Source organism: Rhinopithecus bieti, unplaced genomic scaffold, assembly GCF_001698545.2.
Source record: "Rhinopithecus bieti isolate Rb0 unplaced genomic scaffold, ASM169854v2 scaffold_9997, whole genome shotgun sequence".
NCBI lineage: Eukaryota > Metazoa > Chordata > Mammalia > Primates > Cercopithecidae > Rhinopithecus > Rhinopithecus bieti.
The window spans coordinates 2,878,013-2,904,025 of NW_016806398.1; the positions used below are offsets into that span (position 1 = coordinate 2,878,013).

The window sequence follows — 26,013 nt, forward strand, 5'->3', positions numbered from 1 at the left end:
CTGGTCGTGGGCAAAATGTGGCCCTCTGGCCCACTCTTCTCTGCCACCTGTTTCTCGATAGAATACTAAGTTGGGAGGAAAGCACGCCCGGTCCTTTCCTAACATCGGCAGGTGGATTCCGCCGTGACAGAAACGAGTTTTTCCTGCGCAGACTGCAGGAGCAAGACAACCTGCAGGACTCGGTCTCCTTTCACACAAAATTTGTCCGACTCTCGGCATAGTGTGCACACACCCAAACACACACGCACACGCACAAGGACGCACACACGCAGGTGCACACCAGGAAGTGGAGAAATCGTGAAACGCAGAGGTAGAGAGGACTTCGCAATGGGCAACGAAGTAGGGCACTTGCTTTGAAATTACCGTGAAGCCCAGAGCTAATTTTGTCTCTGTTCTGCCACTCCGGAAAATTGCTCATGAGTTGCTGGAGAGGGAGTGGCAGGGACCCAGGGAGAAAGCAGAACCCCTCCAACCCGCCTAACCTAATCAAGGTAGCCTGCCACTGTGGGCGTGTCCGCAGCAAACACACCTGGGAAAACCCAGCGGGGGGGTCCTGCCTCCCTATAAAAACCCGCTGGCTCTGCCCACCCTTTCATTTCCCCGTTTGCGCTGCTCAGGCTGCCAGAGGGTAGAGCCTCCTCACCGCCAGGAACAGAGCGCTGTCTCCTGGATTGGGAAACCTGTCCTTCGAAGAGAAGGGAGAAGACAGACCTCCCTGTGGAAAGCAGGGGAAGATGGAGACCCGCAAGAACCGGGAGGGCTCTGAGAGAGGAGGAGGACGAGGTGAGGCTCGAGGGTCTTGTCTGTGCGGATCGGTGTGGGGGGAGGGGGTCGCAGGGGGCCAGGGAAGCAGGAGAGTGAGAGCTGGGGTGACAAAGGCAGCGGCCCCGCCCCATGGGCCCTTGTCTGGCAGGTGGTGGGGAAACCTAAGGTCAAAGAAAGGCAGACTTTTTGTGTGGTGGGTGGCTCGGCCAGCTGAGCCATCCTCCGGGTGCGCCCGCGGAGGAGGGTATGCTGGAGGGTGCCAGGCAGCTGGGGAACAGCCAGAGTCAGGAGACGAGGTCTTGGGCAGCTGGAGAAAGAGGAGGGGGTGGGGGGCACCCGGGAGCAGAGCCATTCCTGACTCGAAGTCACTCCGGGAGCTTGGCCTTTGCAACCCTCCCGCAGCCGGTCTATGGACGGGTCATGGCCCACTCACTGTCGACCTCCTCTTCCCCCACAGGTTTCAGCGGGCACAGCCGGGAGGCCTACGTGTCCAGGCACAAACCGCGGAGAAGCCCGGATGGCTCCCCTCGCAGTCCCGGCAGAGAAACCGGAAACCGAGGGCGGAAGTTCAAGCCACGAGCGGCCCCCGAGCCCAGCGGAGCACGACGCCCCCATGAGCGCACAGGAGGCAGGTTTAGGGGCCGGGAGCTTGGAGGGGTGGGGAGGAGGGCGCAGGGCCCCGGGAAGGGAAGCGGGCAGTGGGCCCCGAGGGGGCTGGGGAAGCCCCCAGTGCGCCAGGAATCCAGGCCCCCGGTGGCCCCAGATGAGATGTGCTTCAAGTTTGAAAGGGCGGAGAGGAAGGCACCCCGGACGGGGCCCAGGAGTCCCCAGGATGCAGGAAGGGGCCAAGAGGATGGGGCGTGGAGGCGAGCTGCGGAGGGGTGGGGGATGGAAGGCAGGGGGAGGCGGGGTCGGGAGGGGCTTTGGGACCTTGGAAATGGGTCCCCTAGCGCCGCGCGCAGTCCCTCTGACACCTCCCGCTCTGTCTCCCGCGCAGGTTCTGTTCCCAGCCCGAGGCGCCTGGAGGAGCCAAAGCACCGGCCTAGATCGCCAGGGAGGACCAGTGGCCCGGAACGCCGCGTTGACGACCGGGAGGAGCGACCCACCTCCCCAAAGCGCCGCCGACGCCTCTCCCCAGAAGCCTGGGTCTCCCTCCCGTGCCCGCTGTCGCGAGTCGTCAACCACCTGACCTGGGCGGGCTGGAGGTGGCCCCTGGCGCGAGCTTCGGGCCCCGGGGGGCGCCTTCCTCCCGGGGCCCGCCGGCGCACGCAGCCCAGCGCCTCGCAGCGCGCCTGGCTCGCCTGCAGTGGCGCACGCCGGGGCCGCCCTGCACTGGGCGCTGGCCACGCTCGACAACCTGCTGGCTGCAGGGCCCTGGCCCGTGGGCCCGCCGCCCTCTGCGCCCGCTCCTGGGCGGCCTCAGGTGCGCACGGGAGCCAGCACCGTCGCCTTGGAAAAGCTCGAACCCTCTGCCCCAGAGGCGATCCCGACTCTGCACTGCAAACTCTACGGCGCCCTGCAGGGCGGCGGCCTCCTGCGTTCGAATGCCAGGAGCTCCCTGGCAGCAGCAGAGCAGAAAGAAGCATGGCCCCGCCCCAGTTCGTCGCCCGGCAATCTCCCTCCCGCCGGCTCGCGGAAGTAGATGGCTGCCTGGCTCCGGAAGCCTGGCTCTTGTTCCGGGCATCCAAAGAAGACACGGTTTTTCCTTCTGGGGGCTCCCAATATCTGGGACTTGGACGACTCGGGACCTCTCTCCCATTGAATTTTTGCGTGTCTTCTGGGAAAGGAAGAGGTGTGGGCTCTGGGGTTTGACGTGCGATTGAGCTTCTCTGAGCCGAGAGCGTTGAGAAGCCTACCCGGAATGACACCCGGATAGAGACGGAGCCATGTCGATTGGCGGAAGTGGGGGTGGGGGCTTGGGGAGGTACCTCGCCATAGGTGATTTGCAGGGGAAAGTGAAATGCCCCCGCCATAGGTCGTTTGCAGTGGAAAGCAAAATGCCTGGTCCGTCAGCTTCTTCGTGTGACCCATGAAATGTCCTTAATGTTTCAAACCTCTGCCCCCAGGGTCGGGAAAATATTCCTGAGAGGGTTTGGTGAGCCTCTGGAATCTCTCCACCATTCCGTGTTTGCACCCTCGGCTTTGGCATGGAGGAACTGCGTCCACTTGTTTGGAAAACAGTTTACAAGTGTTTAACGACCCATGTGGCTATCTCCTCGAGGTGTGTGCGCGCGTGAGAGAGTGTGTGTGCGTATGCCAGCGTCCTTTGCCTTGTGAGTGAAACCTGGGAGCTTCTCTCAGTTTCACTAACCAGTGATAAATACCTGGGCAACTCTGAAGAAGGAGGTGGAAGGGGAATGTCCCACTGGGTTTCTTGGAACGGTGGCTTCTGTCTTGGGAAAAGAGGTGGGATGGAGAGAATCCACCTGAGCTCTTTACAAAGCACCTGTACGGATGAGCGATAGGTAGCGTGGGCTCAGGAAATCAGGGAGAGTGAGGGGAGACACACAGGTGCCTGGAATCGTGGAGGTCCATTGAGAGCAAGCGTTAGATGGAGATCCACTTATCCTGGTGTTCCGTCAATCATTGTGATCCTGAGAGTGTTCCTACAGATGTTATACTCTTACAGAAGTGATGTCCCTTTGTCGTTTTGTTTCACGTTTTAGTATTTGCTTCCCCTCCCGTTGCCTTCCGATATGAATGACAATAAATAGGATACATATTTACCATGTGAGAGGTCTTCGTTAGGGAATTCAGTAGAATCAGCCAAATTGACACACATATCTCCGCAAATGTGTCCCCTGTCCCTGTTGGGAGAATTTTCAGGTCTACTCCCAAAGGTATATTGAAGAGTACCACATTCATACAGATCCACTGTACTCACTCATCCCTGCCACGTATGTATATATGCTGGTTTTAAGAAAATCGTGGAGTAAGAAAATCGTGGAGCATCTGACCTGCCTCTCCTGATTTGTGTGGAAGAAAGGAAGAGAGTGTTATTAAAAAATATGTACCTTATTAGGACTGTAATATCAGGAACAATTAAAGTCAGGGCCATATCTGAGCAGGAAACAAAGCAATTGTCTACACCTACATAGGTGACATTCAGAGAACACTCTGTCAGAAACACGGTGTAGGGGGCTGTGTCCTAAGTAGATGAAAAGGAATTTCAACCCATCAATTATTTTTCAGTCTTCACTGAGTCCTTAGTTTACTATTGCTGGATAACAATTCATCACCAGCTTTAGAGGATTAAAGAATCACAAACCTATTATCTCACAGTTTGTGTAAAATGGAAGTCTGCGTATGTCATAGCTAGGGTGATGGTTAACTTTATGTGTCAACTTGACTGGGCTAAAGGATGCCCAGAATACTGGTGAAACATTATTTTTGGGTTTGTTAGTGTGTTTCTGGAAGAAGACTAGCATTTGAATTAGCAAACTAAGAAGCCACTGCCAATGTGGATGGCCATCATCTAATCCACTGAGGGCCTGATAGGACAAAAAGGTGGAGAAAGGGTGAATCCTCTTTGGTTTTTTTTTTAATCTTTAACTTTTGTGGGTACATAGTAGGTGTGTATATTTATGGAGTACATGAAATAGTTTGATACAGGCATGCACAGTGTAATAATTACATCATGGAAAATGGAGTATCTATCCCCTCAAGCATTTATCCTTTGTGTTACAATCCAATTATCCTTCGTTATTTTGAAATGTACAACTAAACTATTATTGAATATATACACCTGTAGTGCTATCAAATATTAGGTCTTATTCATTCTTTTCTGTCAAAAAAACCTGTTAACTATCCACACTTCCCCACCACCTTCTCTTTTTTCTTGAGCTGGGACATTCATCTTCTGTCCTTTCACATTGGAGCCCCTGGTTTTCTGGCCTTTGGACTCTGGACTTATATCATCCCTACCCCTCTGCACTTTTTCCAGTACCTTGCATAGCACAGCACCTAACCTGCACATATTCAATGAATGCAATTAATGCATTAAATGGCGCATTAAGGAATTATTTCTCCAAGTGCTTGATTATTCTGCTGAAATATCTTCACCAAACCCGGGCTCTCAAGGAAGAGTGGTGTGTTCACTTAACTTCCTGTTTCAGTTTTTCTTATTGTTCTTACATTATATATGAAAAGATTTATCGTATATCTCAAAGATTAACGTCTCTCCCTATAAAACAATGTTATTTGTTCGATCAGGCTTTTCTCCGTTCTGCTTCCAATTTCTCGCATCCCAGCTTTCTGAAGTCCGCAATAAGCATTGTGATTCCCGGACTTCTAGCCGCTGGCTGCACTGACGTGTATTCGGAAAAGCAATTCCAAATTCTGTAAAATATCTTCCGGCAGTGATGCGACCCGAACGCCGGCAGTGAGTTGTCAGGCCCAGGTCACTCCTGTAATGCGTAACCGAACCGGGTTCCGGCTCGTTCTGATTGCATCACTCCTGTACCCTGTAAGTAACGCCCTGCCTGCTTTTGCTTCCCGATCTGGTTGTCCCAGAAGTCCCCGCATTTCCGCTGTACGGCTGGCCCTTTCCCAAGATGGCCGCGCCCATAGGCTATTACCGAAGGGCGCCGCCATCGCAGCTGCCGGACCCGCTAAGGCCCCTCTCCGGGTAGTCGTCATGTCGGTCTCCAGCGGCTACCGGATTCTGACAAAGCCAGAGACCGTGGACCGGAGGAGAAGTGCGGGAACGACCAAAGAGGCTGGGCGACCACTGGAGATGGCTGTGTCCGAGCCCAAGGCCAGCGCCGCGGTGAGGGCTGTGATGAGGCAGGGTGTTTTGGCGGTTAGAGATGGTCTAACTGCGGGGCAGTGATTGGAGTAGTCTGTGACGATAGGTGATTTGGCAATTGGTGAAATCGATGCTAAAGGGTCTCTTGGGAGGTCAGTGTTCTGAGTTATCTGTGGAGTTAGTGATTTGGCTTTAGGATATCAGTATTCTGAGGGATCTGTACAGACAATGATGGGGAGGCGTCTCTGGCAATCACTGAATGTCAGAGTTTGGAAGGGGATCAGAAATGGGGACTTTGTGATGTGTCAGAGATAGGGAAGGACTGTGGGAGTTGGCGGTTTGGGGTGTCTATGGGAGCCAGCGATTATGGGTGCCTATGGTGGTTACAGCCTGGATTATCAAAGATGGTCGGTGTTGGGATTTGGGAAATTAAGTGACTGGGAACATCTGGGAGCATCAGGGATTGGGGCTTGGGAGTCAGTGACGGTGATGTTTGTGCAAGTTTGATTAGCAGTATCTTTGACGGTCAGTGGGTAATGGAGGAATCAGGGGGCCAGTGAGGGGGGAATATGACTGTTGGAGTTTGGGGAGTCAATGTTGAGGTGTCTCTGGGGATGGTAGATGATTTGTATGCCATCTGGGGAGAAAAGGTAATTGGGGATGAATGCAAGTCAATCATTAGGTGATGTCTAGCAGTAATAACTGTGCTTTGAGTAATGAGGTGATTAGTAGGAATTAATGATTGAGGACCCTCTACGATTCTGTGACTAGAAGCCTAAGGGGTCAGGAGTTTGAGGGGATTGCTGGGTTTAATAATTGAGGGTTCTTTAGTGGTCAGTGATTGGAGGTCTGTGGAGGTTAATGATTGTTCTGTGGAGAGTGATAGTTGGGAACTTGTAGAGATCCATAATTGGGAGAAGTTTGTGAAGGTTAGTAATGGGGAGTATTTGGGTGTCAGTGATTGAAAACTTGCAGGAACAGTAGGAACAGACAGACTGTAAGATGAGCACTTATTTTATGCCAGGGAGTGTTTTTGATTTTGTTTGTTGTTGTTTTGCAGTCTCTGCTTTGTCCTCAAAACCAGGGAATGTTTTAAATGCTGGAGAGACGCCAGGAAACAGAACCAGAATCCCTCCCTCAATGACTTACATTCTAGAAATATGAAAGATATGATAAAATATAAACAAATAAAATTATTCCAGACACTAATAAGTGCTGAAGTAAGTAAAAGAGAATGATGTGGTAGAGCGTGATTGAGGGTAGGGAGTGCATGACTTTAGCCATGTTAGTCATGGAAAGCTTTCCTTAGGACATGACAGTTGGCTTGAGGCATAAATCATCACAAGGAGGCAGCCATGTAGAGATCTGAAGAAAGAGTGTTCCAGGAAGAAAATAGACATCAACTGCAAAGGACCTGAGGTAGGAGTGAACTTGGTATGCTTAAAAAAGGGAAGGAAGATTAGGGCTGTAGGAGCACAGTCAGAGGAAAAGTAAAAAGATGTGAATCATAGTGGTAGGAAGGTATCAGATAATGTATGATTTTATTGGCTAGTGTAAGGATTTGGATTTTATTCTAGATGCAGTGAGAAGCAATTGAGTTTAAGCAGGGGAGTAATCTGTTCTGATTGATACCTTGAAAAGATCACCATGGCTACCTCATGGAAGATGGACTGCAGAGGGGCAAGAGTAGGTAGGTATAGGGAGGTCAGTTAGGAATTTTTTGCAATAGTAAAAGACAAGAGATTATGGTGATTTAGAATAGAGTTGTAGCAGCAAAATGAAATCAAATTCAGAATACATCTGGAGATAAGCAATATAACTTACTAATATATTGATATATGGAATACGAGGGAAGAGAAGAATCGAGATTTACATCTAGACTTTTAACCTAAAGAACTGGATGGATGGTGATTCCATTTTCTGAATGGGAAGCGTTATGGTAGAAAAGACTAGATTTGGTGGATGGAAATGGGATCTGGGGGTGATGTCAGTGGCTCTATTTTGGCTATGTCAAAATGCTCATTGCATATCTACCTAGAGATATAGGGTAGCCACTATATCCATGAATCTGGAACTTAGGAAAGGTGTGAGCTAGGGAGCCATTTTTGAATTGCATCACAATGAAGATGATATTTAAAGCCTTAAGATTGGCTCATGTCACCTAGGAAGAGAAGACAGGGAAGAGAAGAGAGCCAGGGACAGAGGCCTGGGTCACTCTGACATTTAAAAGTCTGGTAGAAGACAAAAAACAAGAGAGAATAAGGGGTGCCCATTGAAGTAAGAGGAAAACTGTGCAAGTGGATGTCAAAGTAGCATATAGAAGAAAGCCTTTCAAGACAATAGGAGTAATCAATTGTGATATACACTTTTGAGTCCCAAAGCAGGACTAGAGATCATTTGATTTTGCCAGTATGTAGCTCAATGGTTATTTTGATTGATTAGAGCTCGTTTATTGGAGTTAAGGGGATAACATCCTCTTAGAGTGAGTTGAAAGAATGAGAGGTAATGAAGTGGAAACAGCAAGTATAGGCAACACTTATGAGGAGTTTTGCTGGTACAGGAAGCAGAGAAATAGACATTGTAAAGGATATGAAATCAAGAGGGGGTTTTCTTCAGATGAATGATATTAAGGCAACTCTGTGTGTCAATGGCAATGATCCAAGTAAAAGGGAGAATAGATGTTATAAAAGAGAAAGAGGTACTTGCAGGGGTGAAGTCGTTGGGAAGGCAGTTGGGGATGGGATTGAGAGCACAAATGGAGAAACTGGCCTTAGGTGAGAGAAGGAAGACTTTCCATTTTGACAGAAGAGAAGGTATATTATATATGAGTTTGGAAACAGGTTGGTGGAATTGGTGGTAACAAGGCAAGGTAATTCTTGTCCATTTGGATTTATTTTCTCTTGAAAGCATGAAGCAAATTCATCAGCCGAGAGTGGGAAAGGGGTAGATGTTGGAGTTTTCAGAGTTAAAAGGAGAATGTTCAAAATAATCATCTAGGAAAAGGAAAGGTGCATTTTCTAGGGTTAGGTAGGACTACTGACAGTATTAGATGCCCATTTGGCATATGTGTTATAAATTTGAAGTTAGTCCACTCAGCACAGATTGATTTTTCTCTTGCAATGTTCAGTTGCAAGGTTGCAGGCAGAGATTAAGAGGAGAGTTGGATTTAACTAAGGTTGAGGCTTTGATAGGTGAGTACAGTGGAGGAGAAGAGGAGAAAGGAAGTTAAAACTTTATAGTTTTCAATTGATTGTGTATGGTGCTAGAACAAGGAATCTGAACAAGAAAGAAAGGCTAGGTAAGGGTGGAAGATTGTGAAAAAGTGGTTAGGATCAGAGGGCTCAATGAGTTTGGAGAATTATTGGAGTAAAAGTACTAGAACAAGTAGCAGGATAGGAAATAATGGTCAGAGGGTGGAATGTCTTAGAGATTTTTGGAGGTGTTATAGTGATAGCAAGGTGTAAGTGCAGATGATTGATGAATAGGTGGCTGAATTTGAGTGGAAGAAAAGATTGCTGACCTCATGAAGAAGAGAGGCAAGGGTGTTGAATGGCTCTTCCACATTGATACAGAGGTAGTGCAGCATGATGGCAGGGATTTAGCTGGTGCTAAAGTTTTCAGTGAATGGGGTGGGATGACTGCAGAACAGAGTTAACATAGAAGTCAAAAACTGCTATCCTTAGACAGGCCTGCTTGCAAGGTTTGCTTTTTGCTGGCATCTGGGAAATTAGATTTCAGGAAGGATCCCACCATTCCCAGAACAGGTTAAGAGTAGTTCCCAGTGCTTAAAGAATATATACAATGTGGTTTATGCTGAACACCTGCTTTCTTCTGGGAGTCTGGAATTTTTGTACATGCAGGCAGAGAGTGCCCACATGATGAGCCCCCAGTGAAACCCTTGGGCAGTACTGGTCTCTAATGAGCTTCCCTAGTAGACAACATTTCATACATGTTATTATAACTCACTCTAATATAACTCAATATTAGAATTAAGCATGTTCTATATGACTTCACTGGGAGGGGACTCATGGATGCTGGTGCCTGGTGTCCTCTGGACTTTATCCCATGCTGATTAACTGACTTTGCTTTGTATACTTTTGCTACAATAAATAATAGCTGTGAGTACAATTATATACTGAGTTACGTGAGTCCTCCTAGGAAATCACTGGACCCAGGAGGGTTAATAGATGAAAATCTGGTGATACTATAAATAAGCTATGAATTTTGAAGGAAGAATGAGAAATGGTTGAAAGTAATCATTTACCGCATCTTTAGAACCTGAGGTACATGGGTCATGGTGGGGAGGGGAGTGGTGCGGGAAAGATAGCTTCCACTCCTCTGAGGCTCCTGTAAGGAAGCAGGATCCTCAGGAGACAGGTAGATTTCAGGTAAAGCATGTAAATGAAGGGAGTGGCTAAAGAGGTTGAGGGAGGAGTGGAATTTGCTGGCAGTAATTAGAGTTTCTATAAAGGCCACTGCTTGAGAATTCTGTTGGTGTCAGTGATTGGGGATTGATAAGATGAGGGATTTGGGGTAATGGGAGATAGATTACCATGTGTCCTGTGGGTATCACTGGTTGAGGGACTTGTGAGAATATGTGATTGGAGTGTCTGTGGGGGCAAGTGATTGCTACTGTTTGCTACTGTTTGGGAGGTTTGCTTTACCCAGTCATTTTGGAGCTATAGGCCCAGTAATTAGGCAAGGCTGTCTGTATCAGCTCAGTGATTGGAAGGCCAGTGACAATCAGTGATGGGAGATTATTGGTAGTCAGTGACTAGAGGTCTGTGGGGTTAAATTGATGACTTTTGCAGGTAATTGAATGGTGGTCTGGCCAGGCACAGTGGCTGACATCTGTAATCTCAGCACTTTGGGAAGCTGAGGTGGGAGGATTGCCTGAGCCCAGGAGTTTGAGCCCAACCTGGGCAACATAGCAAGAACCTGTCTCTACAAAAAAAATTTAAAAATCAGTCAGGCCTGGGTGGTGCATGCTTATAGTCCCAGCCACTTGGTAGGCTGAGGTGGGAGAATTGCTGGAGCCCAGGAATTCAAGGTGTTAGTGAGCTATGATTACGCTATTGCATTTCAGCCTGGGCAAGAGTGAGACTTCATCCCAAAAAATAAAAAGTAAACAAAAATAAAAAGACAGAAAAAAAAAGGTTGGTTGTCTGTGAGGATAAGGGATTATCTTTAAACATTAGACAAACATGTTTGAATGTGTATTTATCAGTATCAAAATTCTCCAATAGTTGTGCCATCCTCCTTTTACCTGCCTAATAAGAGGACTTTAACATACTTTAATTTCTTCCCTACCCCCACCCCCCTAGTTAGGGTTCTGCTTATTTTTTTTCATATCATACTTTTTGATTTTAAGGATACTTTCATAACAGTTGTACAAGCACATTATCAAGTTATTTAGATTTAACTAGACATTTTACTGGTTGTATTAATCATAGCTCTCTTGTATATTAAGTCCTTCCCAATTTTGAAATCTTTATTCTGATCCATTTTTTCTTCTTTTAAAAATCATTCATTCTCTTTTTCTGCTTCTTTTCCTCTTTCTCTTCCCCTTCCCCTTTCCTCTATTTCTCCCCAACTTTCTGCTTTATTTCTAAAGAACATTGGTAGTATACTTTCTGCATTCTTATATGCCTAAGATATCTTACTTTTGCCGCCAAACATAAATGAGTCTTTTTTTTTTTTTTTTTTGAGATGGAGTTTCTGTTGCCCAGGCTGGAGAGCAATGGCTTGATCTTGGCTCACTGCAACCTCCACCTTCTGGGTTCAAGCAATTCTGCCTCTGCCTCCCAAGTAGCTGGAGTTACAGGTGCCTGCCACCACGCCTGGCTCATTTTTGTATTTTTAATAGAGACCATGTTGGCCAGGCTAATCTCAAACTCCTGACCTCACATGATCCATCTGCCTTGGCCTCCCAAATTGTTGGGATTACAGGTGTGAGCCACTGCGCCCAGCCCATAAATGATTTTTTTGACTGGTTATAAAAATCAAGGGTCTCAATTCTTCTACCTCAGAACTTATAAACTATAAATACTGCTCAATAGCCTTTTAGCATCCCCTGTTATAGAAGATAAGACAAAGATTGATTCTGTTCCTTTTTTCTTTTCTTTTTTTTTTTGGCTATTTATCTTTCTCTCCGATATGCACATGATTCTGTCCTCTTGAATAAAGAAATTCACAATAGGGACATTTCTGTTTGTCACAACAGGGTCTCACTCTCTCAGCCAGACTGGAGTGCAGTGGTGTGATCTCAGCTTCCTGTAGCCTTGACCTCCTGGGCTCAGGTGGTCCTCCTGCCTCAGCCTCCAGAGTAGCTGGGACTACAGGCATGCACCACCATGCCCAGCTAAGTTTTGTATTTTTTTGTAGAGGTGGAGTTTTGCCATGTTGCCCAGGCTGGTCTCAAACTCCTGAGCTTAAGCAATCCTCCTGCCTCAGCCTCCCAAACTGCTGGGATTACAGGCATGAGCCACTGTGCCCAGCTCAGTAGGGACATTTCTTAATATGGTTTTTGTTTTTCAAAATAATGAAAAATTGAGTAGAGAATAGGTATCCTTTATAATATCATGATCAACAGTGAGTAGTCAAGGTAAGAACAAGTTATTATCTTGTCCAAATCACTCACCAAATGTGGATAACATTAGCGTGAACAGGAATATGCTATCACAGGTATCAGTAACATTCAAACATGTGACTATGACCTTTACCCAGAAGGAATGGAAACAACTGGATCCTGCTCAGAGGAACGTGTATCATGATGTGATGCTGGAGAACTACAGCAATCAAGCCTCAATGGGTAAGAACAATTCCTTTGTAATTCAAAATGTGTCCACTGTGATACCTTCTCTCTGGAGTCCTTGATAAGTTCGGCCTTCATTTTTGTAGGTCAAAGGGCTTTCTTCCCTTTTGGGTACTAGGCAGGATATTTGTGCCCCTGCCTCCAAAATGGAAGGTCTGTTCAGTTGACCTGGCATTCACATTGTGAAACTCCAGAAGCCATGTATTCTTTAGGCCCTGAAGTACAAATGCTGGGGCTTCATTTCTGGGATGGTTCTTCTAACACTCAGTTTCTGCTATTTCTCATGAGCAGGGTATCAAGCTCCCAAACCAGACATGATCTCCAAGTTGGAAAAAGGAGAAGCACCATGGTTGGGGAAGGGAAAAAGACCCAGTCAAGGTTGTCCAAGTAAAATGGCAAGATCCAAGCAAAAGAAACTGATGGAAGTAAGTTGTAACTTTGAAATTTTTCAGAGAATAATTTATTCTGAAATTCTTAAAGATCCTAGACCCTTCTTTCTTAACTAGAAAATAGCAGTAGAAAAAAATCAGGATTTCCTGAGGAAATAATATTTCAAACTACAAAGATTCTGTAACCTGAGCGATTCTAATATCTCTTCCTTTTGTGAATTTGTTCACACGAGAGGTTCTATGTGAGGTTCACTATGGTAGTGAGCTAGTGTTAAATACGGGAGTTTGGTTATATCACCTGTATCCGTCAGTTTCCACTCAGTTTTGCTCCATGAAGGAATGAGCCCTTGCAATCTTAGTTACTTACAATAAGAAAAATTAATTTCTTGCTCAAGCCACAGCTCTATTCCATATTATCTTTATTTGGGGACCTATGCTGAAAGAGCATTCTCCATTTGGCAAATTCTGGTCTCATGACAGAGGGAAAAAAAGGGTGAGTGGAACCACATGGTAACTCTGACAGTCACTGCTTGAAAGTTGTAGATATCCCTTTCAGCTCACATTTTGTTGGTCAAAGCGGGCCATCTGGCCACTCCTGAGTTCAACATGGTAGGAATGTAGAATCCTTCCACTGGGAAGAGTGCTATAATTCAAAAGGCTATGCATTTGGGAGGGGCTGAGAGGTATACTCTTGCCACAGGAAAAAATAATACTATCTTTCACACCACTCAGGTTGCGGTAGTATAAAAGGTGAAAATCAGGGCTCTGAAACTTGGTACCAGCCCCTCAGATGCCTAGCTGACCCTTCCATTGCTCAATCTTCAGAAGGAGCAGTGACCCTCTTAGCTGTTCTCAATCCCACTCCTGCTAACTTATATAAATCAGTGCTTTTTTAAAAAAGCATCCTCCCTTTTCCTAATATTCTCAGCTTTTCTCCTTTTCTCCTTTACTCAAGACCCTAGGTGTTAATTTTTCTCCTATGTATTCGGACATTCTTAGATCTGCCTTCTTTCCAAATCTCTTGGCGTGATGCTCCTGCCCTGAGTTTTTTTTTTTTCTCCCCTTTTCTTTTCTTTTCTTTTTTTTTTTTTTTTTTTTTTTTTTTGAGACAGAGTCTCGCTCTGTCGCCCAGGCTGGAGTGCAGTGGCGGGATCGCAGCTCACTGCAAGCTCCGCCTCCCGGTTTACGCCATTCTCCTGCGGGACTACAGGCGCCCGCCACCTCGTCCAGCTAGTTTTTTGTATTTTTTAGTAGAGACGGGGTTTCACCGTGTTCGCCAGGATGGTCTCGATCTCCTGACCTCGTGATCCGCCCGTCTCGGCCTCCCAAAGTGCTGGGATTACAGGCTTGAGCCACCGCGCCCGGCCTTCTCTCCTTTCACTATGAAATTCTCTAGACCCATGATCTATATAGCACATCATCATTTCCATTTTCTCCTTAACCCCTGCGGTCAAATCCCACAGAATTCATGCCTCTAACTAAATTTCTGACTTTAAGGTCACCACTGCTTACTTTTCAGTGCATACTTTAATCGTTTTTGTTAGCTTGAAGTTCTCACTCACCCAGTTTGAATTGTACAACTTGAATCAGATCTTATCCGCTAAGTGCTTCTTTATCATTTACTCACTAGCTTCTCTTTCTTCTCATTTTGCTGAGGTGTCCCTAAGGTTTTGTCTTCTACTATCTGTTCTTTTTAAAAATTGTATCGATTATTCATTGTGCAAATAAAAGCTATTTATTCTACACTCGTGACTTCCAAATGGACATCTCCAGTTCCTTTGTCTTACACTCATATTTGACCTACTTACACAACAGCTTATTCTTAGGATGTCAGAAATGGAAAGCTTTGTCTTTCTCTCTAAATTAGAAGTTCTTTTCAACTTCCCTGTTTTTATCAGGGTGTACTCTGATTATAGGACTGTCTTCCATAGAGTTACTATCCTGTCTTCAGTTTCTGCTTTTTTTTTTCTCAATGTTCAATGTCATCACACAAATCAGGCTCATATTATCTCATACTTAAATTTTTCCAATTCTTACATAAATTTGCTAAATCAGTTTTTTTCCTAATTCTTTCTCTTTTTTTCATAGAGACAGGGTCTTGCTATGTTGCCCAGGCTGGTCTTGAATGCCTGGTCTCAAGCAATTCTCCCTTCTCATCTTCCCAGTGTTGGGATTACAGGTGTGAGCCACCACGCCCAGCTTTAATTGATCTTAGATGTTACCACTAAACATGAAAATATTCAGTTATTATTTATGTTACCATAGTCCCCAAATTATTAATAGCAGAATATCTGCTATGTCTTTTAAGATTCTTTTGACCCTCAATTGTCCAAGACTGTATGAATTCCCTGAGAGGAACCAGTCTTTAAAATGACAAATGAAGAGACTCAATGGAGTTTCTGATTCATCCATTAATAGCTCCAGTTTTGGCTATCCTTACTTTTCTTGTTGACACTTTACAGCTAAAAAACAATCCTAAGTCATTTAATACATCTTTATCATTGCTACAATGACTCTCTTCTTGGTTCAGGTTTTTTTTTTTTTTTTTTTTTTTTTTTTTTTTTTTTTTTTTTTTTTTGAGGTGGAGTCTTGCTCTGTTGCCCGGGCTGGAGTGCAGTGGCCGGATCTCAGCTCACTGCAAGCTCCGCCTTCCGGGTTCACGCCATTCTCCTGCCTCAGCCTCCCGAGTAGCTGGAACTACAGGCGCCCGCCATCTCGCCCGGCTAGTTTTTTGTATTTTTTAAGTAGAGACGGGGTTTCACCGTATTAGCCAGGATGGTCTCGATCTGCTGACCTCGTGATCCGCTCGTCTCGGCCTCCCAAAGTGCTGGGATTACAGGCTTGAGCCACCGCGCCCGGCCGGTTCAGCTTCTTATATACTACTTAGGAGGCTCTTCAAAGAAGGACTGTTCTATTCTCTCCAATAATTTGCTGGGCCAAGTGAGTTCCATATTTGTTTCTGAAGTTACAGTTGTTTTAGCTTAGCATTTATGTTTTAGTTACTGTCTCAGATTCAAGAAAAACTTCCAGCCTTAGTCAATTGCTCTTCCAGACCCAACTCTTCTCTGGTATTACCATATTACTACACCAATTTACTTGTTCAAATTCTCCTCCTTTCCTTCATGGTGATATTTTCTTGTAGTACCTTATGCCTTTTCCTGCTGGCAGATACCAGTTGGGACCAGCTCAATTTATCATTGTAAAGGTTCTTGTAATATTACATGTCAAGGGGAAAGTTTTCAGTTTTGATTCCTTTCTTTCCAGAAGGAAATTTTTCCTCCATGTTTTCCATCATCCTTGGGTATTGAAATACACAGCCTTGTCATGGTACCTAAAAGTTTGTTATTCTCTCTGCATCACTTAAAATTTCCTAGATGAAAAAGCAGCCAGCAACTGCACTTCTCTAGACTCCCTAACATACATATATATCTGTCTACATATATATATATATTTTTTATTTTTCAAAACTGATCTTCTGCTCCAGGGGAATTAATCTCTTTAATGTCCTTTATAAAAGTAATAATATTTCCTTTCCATCCATTCAGATACCATAACTCTTTTCGGTTTGAGTCCAGTTTTCACTTTCTCAGTGTAATGTTCCTTTACCATCAAGGTGGCTATTCACTTCCTGCCTCTTTCTTTCTGAAGTCATGGGGATTTTTATATCTGCTTCTCTCTAAGACTGTTTAATTCTCACTCTGAAACTTTTTCTGCTTTTCCATGCGTATAGCATGTAGCTGAAAAAGGACACCCCTAAATGGTGGCCCCAGCTCTTAAGATTATAGGTTTTTATACGTGTAGTATCCATAGCTAGCTAACAGAAGTCTATAAATTTCAATTTCTCGTTCTTAGGCAAAAGAATATTATTGCACTACCCAATGTTTACCACTGCCCAATCAATTGTTTTTAGCCAGAATTCGGATTATGTAGTACAAATATAGCAGCCCACAGTTTTCAGTGTGGGTAATGGTCTCAGAGAAGGGAAGCAGGGATTAAGAAGACATCTCAGATGTGTAAGTGTTTAATGTATGGCAGAAAGAATGTGAGTAACCACTTAGAGCTAGGAATAAACTTAAAATTTATAATTGACAATTAGAATGACCTGAAAAGAACAAATATACATTCCATAGCAAACTATTGGAAAACAAAACAAGCTTGGATGCACACTATAAATCAGATTGAGTAAAGTTTGTTTGCTAAGCTAATTACTAATGAATTTTATCATTTGATGAAAGCATCAGGTAATGTAGAGAAACTAGGGATTTTTAAAGTATAAGAATATCATTTTGGGGGTCATTTCAGTGGCAGCAATGGAAAGGAAAAGATATGTCAGAAGGAAAAGATCTAAGCACTACAAGAAAAATTCACCATGAGTAGTAGAAAGTGGATAACCTTTCCTATTTATTTTCTCAGCCACTTATCAGCTCGTCAATACTTCTTGGTGGACTCATTTTATTTTTCTTTTCTGGCTCTTTTGGATATAATAACAAAAGTTTACATTAGCTAGCTTCAGTACATAGAGGAATATGCGATAAGGACGTGAGTATATCCCTTATAAGCTAAGGACAAGATAGTTCAGCCAGTCCTCACCAGGGGCTAGAAACAGGAACTAGGAAGCCCTTGGGAATTGAAATTGTGCAAATGATCTCTTTAAAGACATAGTTCTTATGTCTCTGCTTCTCTGTGTGTGGATGTTTCATTCTTTGACCTGATGAGCTTTCTGTTTACATAGAGAAAATATGGGTTACTAGTACCTGCTTTATATAATTTCTAAATTTAAGTACCAAATGGAGACTAACTGGAGTCAAATTTGTTAGAAGAAAGAATCTTGTTGGACATCTTGGTTTGAGTCAGATTTGTCTCCAACTGTGCCCATGGAGAATTGAGGTAATATAGTATAGGCTGCAGCAGCAATATACTACGGCCAGCTTGGGAGTTACCAGAACTGGGCAGCTTGGGCTTACGAGAAACCTCAAAAAGTATCAGCTACAATCATAAGCTCTTTTTACTCCATCTATTCTCTGTTCACTTCTCCTTGTGTTTATTTCATCTTCTATCCCAGGTTGCACACTCATATTTTAAGCAGCAAAACTTTTAAAATCACTATTGTCACTTTTCCCACCTCTTTTTACTACAACATCTTCTCCCTCAAGTCCATTCACCCTAGTTGTTTCATTTACATTGGTATACCAGCCTGAATAAAAATTTAACCCTACAACAGGTCATTTCTTTACAAGTTTTATTCCAAAATATAATATGAGTACAAAGATTCACAAGAATATCTCACTGAATTCCATTTTAGAAGTCCAGCAAGATGATGACCAGCTTGAAAATAACCAGAAATCTCAAAACAAACTCCTCAGGGAAGTTGTAGTCAAAAAGAAAACTCAAACTAAGGAGAATGGCAGTGACTGTGGTTCACTGGGGAAAAAAAATAATTTGCATACAAAACATATTCCTTCAAAGAAAAGGCTTCTTAAATTTGAGTCACATGGAAAAATTTTGAAACAGAATTTAGATTTACCTGATCACTCAAGAAACTGTGTAAAAAGGAAATCTGATGCAGCTAAAGAACACAAGAAGTCATTCAACCATAGCTTATCTGATACAAGGAAAGGCAAAAAGCAAACTGGAAAGAAACATGAGAAATTATCCAACCATAGCTCATCTGATAAGTGTAACAAAACTGGCAAAAAACATGACAAATTATGCTGTCATAGCTCATCCCATATTAAACAGGACAAAATTCAAACTAGAGAGAAACATAAGAAATCATCCAGCCTTAGCTCATCTACTAAGCATGAAAAACCTCAAGCTTGTGTGAAACCCTATGAATGTAATCAATGTGGGAAAGTTCTCAGCCATAAACAAGGACTCATTGACCATCAGAGAATTCATACTGGGGAGAAACCATATGAATGTAATGAATGTGGGATAGCCTTTAGCCAAAAGTCACACCTTGTTGTACATCAGAGAACTCACACTGGAGAAAAACCATATGAATGTATTGAGTGTGGCAAAGCCCATGGTCATAAACATGCACTCACTGACCACCTAAGAATTCATACTGGAGAAAAGCCCTATGAATGTGCTGAATGTGGGAAAACCTTCAGACACAGCTCAAACCTTATTCAACATGTGAGATCTCACACAGGTGAGAAGCCATATGAATGTAAGGAATGTGGGAAGTCCTTTAGGTATAACTCATCTCTTACCGAACATGTGAGAACACATACAGGTGAAATACCGTATGAATGCAATGAATGTGGAAAAGCCTTTAAGTATAGCTCATCCCTTACTAAACACATGAGAATTCATACAGGTGAGAAACCCTTTGAATGTAATGAATGTGGGAAAGCTTTCAGCAAGAAATCACACCTCATTATACATCAAAGAACTCATACTAAGGAGAAACCTTATAAATGTAATGAGTGTGGAAAAGCCTTTGGACATAGCTCATCTCTTACTTACCATATGAGAACTCATACAGGTGAAAGTCCCTTTGAATGTAATCAATGTGGGAAAGCCTTTAAACAAATTGAAGGCCTTACTCAGCATCAGAGAGTTCATACTGGAGAGAAACCATATGAGTGTAATGAATGTGGGAAAGCCTTTAGCCAAAAGTCTCACCTCATTGTACATCAGAGAACTCATACTGGGGAGAAACCTTATGAATGTAATGAATGTGAAAAAGCCTTTAATGCAAAGTCACAGCTTGTTATACATCAGCGATCCCACACTGGAGAGAAACCCTATGAATGTAATGAATGTGGGAAAACTTTCAAGCAAAATGCATCCCTGACCAAACATGTGAAAACTCATTCAGAAGTGAAATCTTATGAGTGATGTTAATGTGGCAAATTTGTTAACTAAATTTAAAGTTTTGTTGAACCTTGGAAATATACTGAATTTAAAGAGTGTTAGAACGCCTTTAGCAAGATATCACACATTGTTATACATGAGAAACTTTGAAAATGGATCTTCATATAGAATTAGTGGATGGAAACAAGGGTTTAAACTTGATACAAAACCTTTTATAAAAAATATTGTTTTAACAATACTCAATTATTATAAATGATCTACATGTTCAGATTGAAATTGAAAGCTTAAAACTTGTGAATAATTTGAATATTCAAAGCAATGGAGAAACAAGTTATATATGCTGACAGTTCCTGTGTTTCTTCTTGTTTTGTACTTAAGCACCATATATTATAGTTGAATTTGCATATCTGTTTATTGCCTTGTGTAAATGAGTGTGGCCATTTGTATAAGCCTCTTTGATATTTTCACCCAACTCTTTCTTAATGTCTGTGTTGGCTTCTGCATCAGCAGAAATCTTTTTGAAAGGGTTGTTATATATGTAAAAAGTGTTAACAGGAAAACAAGAGAAAATAAAGCAGCTGAGGATACAAATGTGCTGGTAGGGAGTGATATTCAAGATATACTGTGAAGTGTAAAAAAGCAGGTTGCTGAACCATGTATATATTATATTCCCCTTTGTGTACAAAAGAGTATGTTTGTTTAACCTCTGTCTCTTATCTCTGTATGTGTATGTATCTTAGTATGCATATATACATGTATTTGTATGTGAATAGACTTTGAAAAAAATACAGAATAAACTTCATGGTGGTTACCATTGGGCACAGGAGTATAGGATTAGGTTCTAGGATAGAAGCAAGACTTCCTTCTATATTTGAATTTTTAAATCATGCACATGTATTATTTTTATAATTAAAATATTTTAATATGCACAAATCAACGTTATTTAAGGTTGTCACTGAACCCCTCCACAATGTTGTTTGACAGTTAAAATCTTTGCATACTTATTCATGAATGATGATGAATCGAAAGTATATAGTATTAAATGATGTTGAATTCATAAAGACTTTTTCTATCAAACACACGTTCTTTCATTAACATAGTGAATTATAACAGCACTATGTTTCTGCATTTGCCATTTTTTCAGACTGATGATGAATTGTGATTGCAGGTGAATGAAAGTGATTTTCTGAATAATCACCCCGTTTTATCTCATATTCAAAGAACTAACATACAAACACCTCAATCAGGGAACGCAAATGAAACAAATGTCACCCCTCCCTGTTCTTGCTCAATATTGGGCATTATTTACTGGATCACTGTGCTCTTTCTGAGTGAACCCAGAGTTGGCCTCAGAATCATTGTGCAGCATGCATTCCAGAAGGTACTATGCATCAACTTGGACTGTCACAGGAGACCTATTTGCCATTGCACACCTGGATTTTTTTTACTCTTGAGCTATAGATTAAAAATACTTCTGGCTGGGCATGGTGGATGCCTGTAATCTCCAGCAATTTGGGAGGCCAAGGTGGGTGGTTCACTTTAGGCCAGGAGTTTGAGACCAGACTAGCCAACACAGTGAAACCCCATCTCTACTAAAAACACAAAAAATTAGCTGGGCACGCTGTAATCCCTGTAATCCCAGCCACTCAGGAGGCTGAAGCAAGAGAGTTGCTTGCACCCAGGAGGCGGAGGCTACAGTGCACTCCAGCCTGGGCAACAGAGTGAGGCTCTCTCTCAAAAAAAGAAACACAAAAAACCCACAAAACTCCTGAACTATTTTAAACTCTAAGTTGTTACACTAAAAGCAGAGACATGAGTACAGACATAAGTACAGAAATATTTTAATACAATATTAACTTACATAATATAAAATATTGTAATTTGGCATATTATCTTTTATATTTTTTAAAGCACAATCCCTATGTTATTTCATTTATTCCTCAGAACTAACATATGAGCAGTTACCAGGACGTGTCTAGTCATGTTCAATTCTGTTGAGTAAATATTTCACCTAGACAGTAGTTCAGCATAATAATGGGCCCTAAAGAAATATGTGCTTAAATGCCATCTTTACAAATATTTATCATTCAAACTCCTTCCTTCCTGACCTCATTTCAGAGAATTATAATGTGTTAATATAATATATTGAGAATGGAATATGTGTTCGTGTGTGTGCATGTGCACACATGCATACACATGCATGGGTTGAAAGCTCAACTCATGAATATATCCCCTCATTTCCAAGTAACTTATTTATCGCATGGGAAGAAAATGCAGTATGAAAGCCATTTCCACCAGTAATTTCTTAACAAGTGGAAATATAACACTATGCACAGAATGAGTCATCACTGTCTAGAGCTGTAGAAAGCCTGCACTTTTTAGAAGGATGAAACAGTTGCAGGTTATGGCTATGTTGAATTTCCACATGTCTTGGGGAACCCATAGTATTGCCACACCTGAGACAGTGAGAATTATAGGTATGCCTGAATGGTATAAATGAATGCTGAAAGCCATTTTGTGCAGTAATAAAATGAATTAAAAGTTAGCATTGATGAATGAAGAAAGGATGTCTAAATACAGTTAGGAGGTTAGTATAGGAAAACAGACACACAGAGATAAGTCTGAATCAATGATACGTAAACTTTAGTGTGCATAAAAATTGCCTGAATGATTTGTTAAAGCATAGACTTTAGAATGCAAATTCTTGGGCCTCGTCACAGACGTACTGGATCAGAAACCCTGTGGATGGGGCTTGAGAATTTGCATTTTAATAAGTTTCCAGAGGATTCCTGTGCTGCTGGTCTGGGGACCAGCCTTTGAAAACCACTAATCTAAATCATTGTGTAAGTAAGTTTAAAAGTTATTTTAAACTGTTTTGAGATCCTCTTTAAGAAAATGAAGGGGCATAAAAGTAAATTATTATTAACAACAGTTTCGAAACATTTATTTATTCAAGTGATATGATCATCTAAGTGCCTGAGATACAGCAGTCTACAAAACAAAAAGAAAGCAAACAAACAAAACCCTGTTCTCATAGACCTTAATTCTAGAGGAGGACATAGGCAATAAATAAACAACTACAATATAAAGTGTAACAGATCATCGCATGGCAAAAAGCAAACCAAGGAAGGGGAGGGAAGTGTTGGGGAATGCAATTTTAAATATAGTGATGGGAAGCAGGCAGTAAGCTTACTTAGATGGTGACAAAAGGAAAGACCCAGAGAGGGTAAAAGAGCAACCTATGTGTATATATATATATGATGGAAGAGCATTCCAGGCATATATTTTTTAGAATCTGAGGGTGAAGGAAGAGAAAGATGCTAAACTCCTCTGACATAAAGAAGAGGAAAAAAAGTGGAAACATTTTTCTTAAATCAAGATTTTAAAAAATAATTACGTTTGTGAGAGGCAGAAAACAATCTGTCACACACTGCTTTTGGTAGTTGTATAAGTTTGTACAACCTACCAAAATGTAAATCTGACAGTATATATCAAAGCCTTATGGTCGGCAGTCCATCAAGGAATCTATTCTATGTTACACAATTAGGGCGTATTATAATATTTATTGCACAACAGAGAGAAATCAGATATACATTGCTAGTTAATTGATTAAAGTATGATACCTTCAAAAATTGAGTAATATGACATTAAAAACCACAACTTGAAACTATATTTAAGAAGATACAAATGATTCTATATTATTACTTTTACTCTCAGGAATGTGTTTGAGTGATGCATCTCCAGATGTCAAGTGAGTAATCCAATATTGAAGAAAATTAAAATTTTCCACAAAGTCCCCCTTCTAGAAGAATGTGCTCACGTCTTCGGACCAGAAATAAGTCACATGACCACACCTAGTTTAAAGAGAGGTTTGAGGAAATTGAATCTTTTTTTTGTTTGTTTTATTTTGTTTTGAGACAAGGTCTCTGTCACCCAGACTGGAGTGTGCAGTAGTGCAATCTCGGCTTATTGCAATCTCTACCTTCCAGGCTCAAGCGCTCCTCCCACCTTAGCCTTCTGAGTAGCCAGGACTACAGGTGCATGTCACCAAGCTAATTTTTGTATTTTTTAAAAATTTTGTAGAGACAGAGTTTCACCATGTTACTCAGGCTGGTTTCAAACTCCTGGGCTCAAGTGATCTGCCCACCTAGGCCTCCCAAAGTGCTGTGATTCAAAATGTGAGCCACCACACCTGGCCAAATCTTTAATTTCTTAACCTTTATCGTAAAGGAAATAAAGAGACATGGGCATTGAAAAATGGATGTTGTACAAACCAACCTATAGGATCTAAAATACTAAATAAAAAACAGGTTACAAAACTATATGCACATTAGAATTTTAATTTAAATATAGATATTGTTTATACACACAAATACATATGATGAAAAATGCGTCTTATCATTATGTGGATAGTGGTTCTTCCAGGATTGTGGGTTTAAGAGTAAGTTTTATGTTTTGTAATCAATTTTATATTCTCATGAATCAATTTTTTTTTTTTTTAGTAATAACATTTCTGATATGGCCAAGTGGATTCCTACTGGGCATGGCCCTCCCACAGATAATTATAAACTCTGGACAAAACACACAAACACACACACACACACACCAATGATCCAATGGTACTGAATAATGAACAAAAGCAGGCATATTATGTGAAAGAGTTGAATCTTGGAAGAAAGGAATGGCAGGGGGTTAGATCACATTTTTAAGGCTGTTCGCTTGAAGATAGGCTGAATTTAGTGTAACAGAGGGAAATAATTCGATAGAAAAAAATCTTTTGACATGAAAACCATAGGACAAAGTTCAGGGCAACCACAGTCACTGGAAAATGAGGGAAGAGTCTCAGAAAGAGGAACTCAAAGAGTGGACAGCCCAAATTCTGTGCATAAACTGCCCAAGTCTCTGGATGACCCCTGAGCTATGCATGCATAGGATACGCTAAGGACAAAAGAACTGAGCTTTCATTTGTGCTGCTGGCCTAGAGACAGCATTTGAAGTTTGAGTTTAACTAAGTTCATTATTAAATGAAGCAAAAACATTAGCACTCTGCAGAGGAGCATAACAGAGTCCAGAATCTCCACATCTTAACCATTCATGTTATGTAGGACACAACTTTTAAAAATTGCCTGACATTCAAAGAATTAAGAACATGTGACCTCCCATTTCAAGAAAATAGACAATCAACCCAGGTGATGGAATGAGCATATGAGAATATTAAGGTAGATATTGTAACTATGCTTAATAAATTAAAAGAAAATATTCTCACAAGGAATGTAGTTTTTTAAAACTCAATGAAACAAATAGGAACTACAAAGAAATACAAATGAAAATTCTACAACTGTAAATACACTGAAATTAAAAAATCACTGAATAAATTTGCCTGCAGAATAAAAATGACAGGGGAGCCAGTTAACTTGAAATAGATCAGTAGAAATTTCCCAAACAAATGAGTAAAAAAAAAAGGACTAAGAAGAAATGAACAGAACCTCAGTAACCTTTGGGACAATAACAAAATGTCTTACATAAGTGTAGTTGAAATCCCATGAGGAGAGAATGGGACACACAAACTATTTTAAGATATAATGGCTGAAATGTCCCCAAATTTTGTGAATAATACAAATGTACAGATTTGAGAATCTCAGTGAATTCCAATCAGGATAAATGTGGAAAAAAAAAAAAAACAAACCCATAAGTCACATCCTGGTCAATCTTCTGAAACCCAAAGATAAAAAGAAAATCCTTGGGCTGGGTGCAGTGGCTCACACCTGTAATCCCAGCACTTTGGGAGACCAAGATGGGTGGATCACTTGAGCTCAGGAGTTCAAGACCAGCCTGGGCAACATGGTGAAAACCCATCTCTACCAAAAATACAAAAAAAAAATTACCCAGGCATAGTGGTACACACCTGTGGTTCCAGCTACTTGGGAGGCTGATGTGGGAGGATCACTTGAGCCTGGGAGGCAGGGGGTGCAGTGAGTCAAAATCACACCACTGCACTCCAACCTGGATGACAGAGGGGGACCCCATCTTAAAAGAAACCCACAAAATCCCCAAAGAAGATCATCAAGGACAGAGAAAAATTACACATTAAATGTATTTCAAAACACAAAAATGACTGGTGACTTACCATCAAAGACTACAAGGGCCAGAAGACAGTGTATCTGTATCTTTCTTACGGGAAGGAAACAAAACTGAATTTAAAACCTTCACCCTCAAAATCTATATCCAGCAAAAGTATTCTTCATGAATGACAGTGAAATAATCACATTTTTCAGATAAAAGAAAACTAAAACAGTGTATCCCCAGAGAACTCTATAGTTCTTCAAGTTGAAAGGAAATCATAGTAAGTGGAACCCCGGAAAGCAATGATGAGTATCAGAAAAGGTAAATGTGTTGATAAATATAAAAGACTGGTTTTTGTTTTTAAATTCTTTAAAATACTTAGGATTACTTATAACAAAACTTATTATCTTTTT

General features: G+C 42.0%; 1 protein-coding gene across 2 annotated transcripts; it reads left to right on the top strand.

Moving 5' to 3' along the window:
* Positions 1–5,290: 5,290 nt before the first annotated feature.
* On the top strand, positions 5,291–20,424 carry ZFP37 (ZFP37 zinc finger protein). 2 transcript variants are annotated; one of them, XM_017876000.1, is made up of 4 exons: positions 5,291–5,533; positions 12,239–12,323; positions 12,618–12,755; positions 18,018–20,424. In XM_017876000.1, the coding sequence occupies exons 1-4, from the start codon at positions 5,402–5,404 to the stop codon at positions 19,559–19,561; spliced, it is 1,899 nt and encodes a 632-aa protein (XP_017731489.1). In that variant the 5' UTR covers positions 5,291–5,401; the 3' UTR covers positions 19,562–20,424. The 2 variants fall into 2 exon arrangements, with proteins under 2 accessions (XP_017731489.1, XP_017731490.1); XM_017876001.1 differs by having other exon boundaries at positions 12,242–12,323.
* The last annotated feature ends 5,589 nt before the right edge of the window (positions 20,425–26,013 follow it).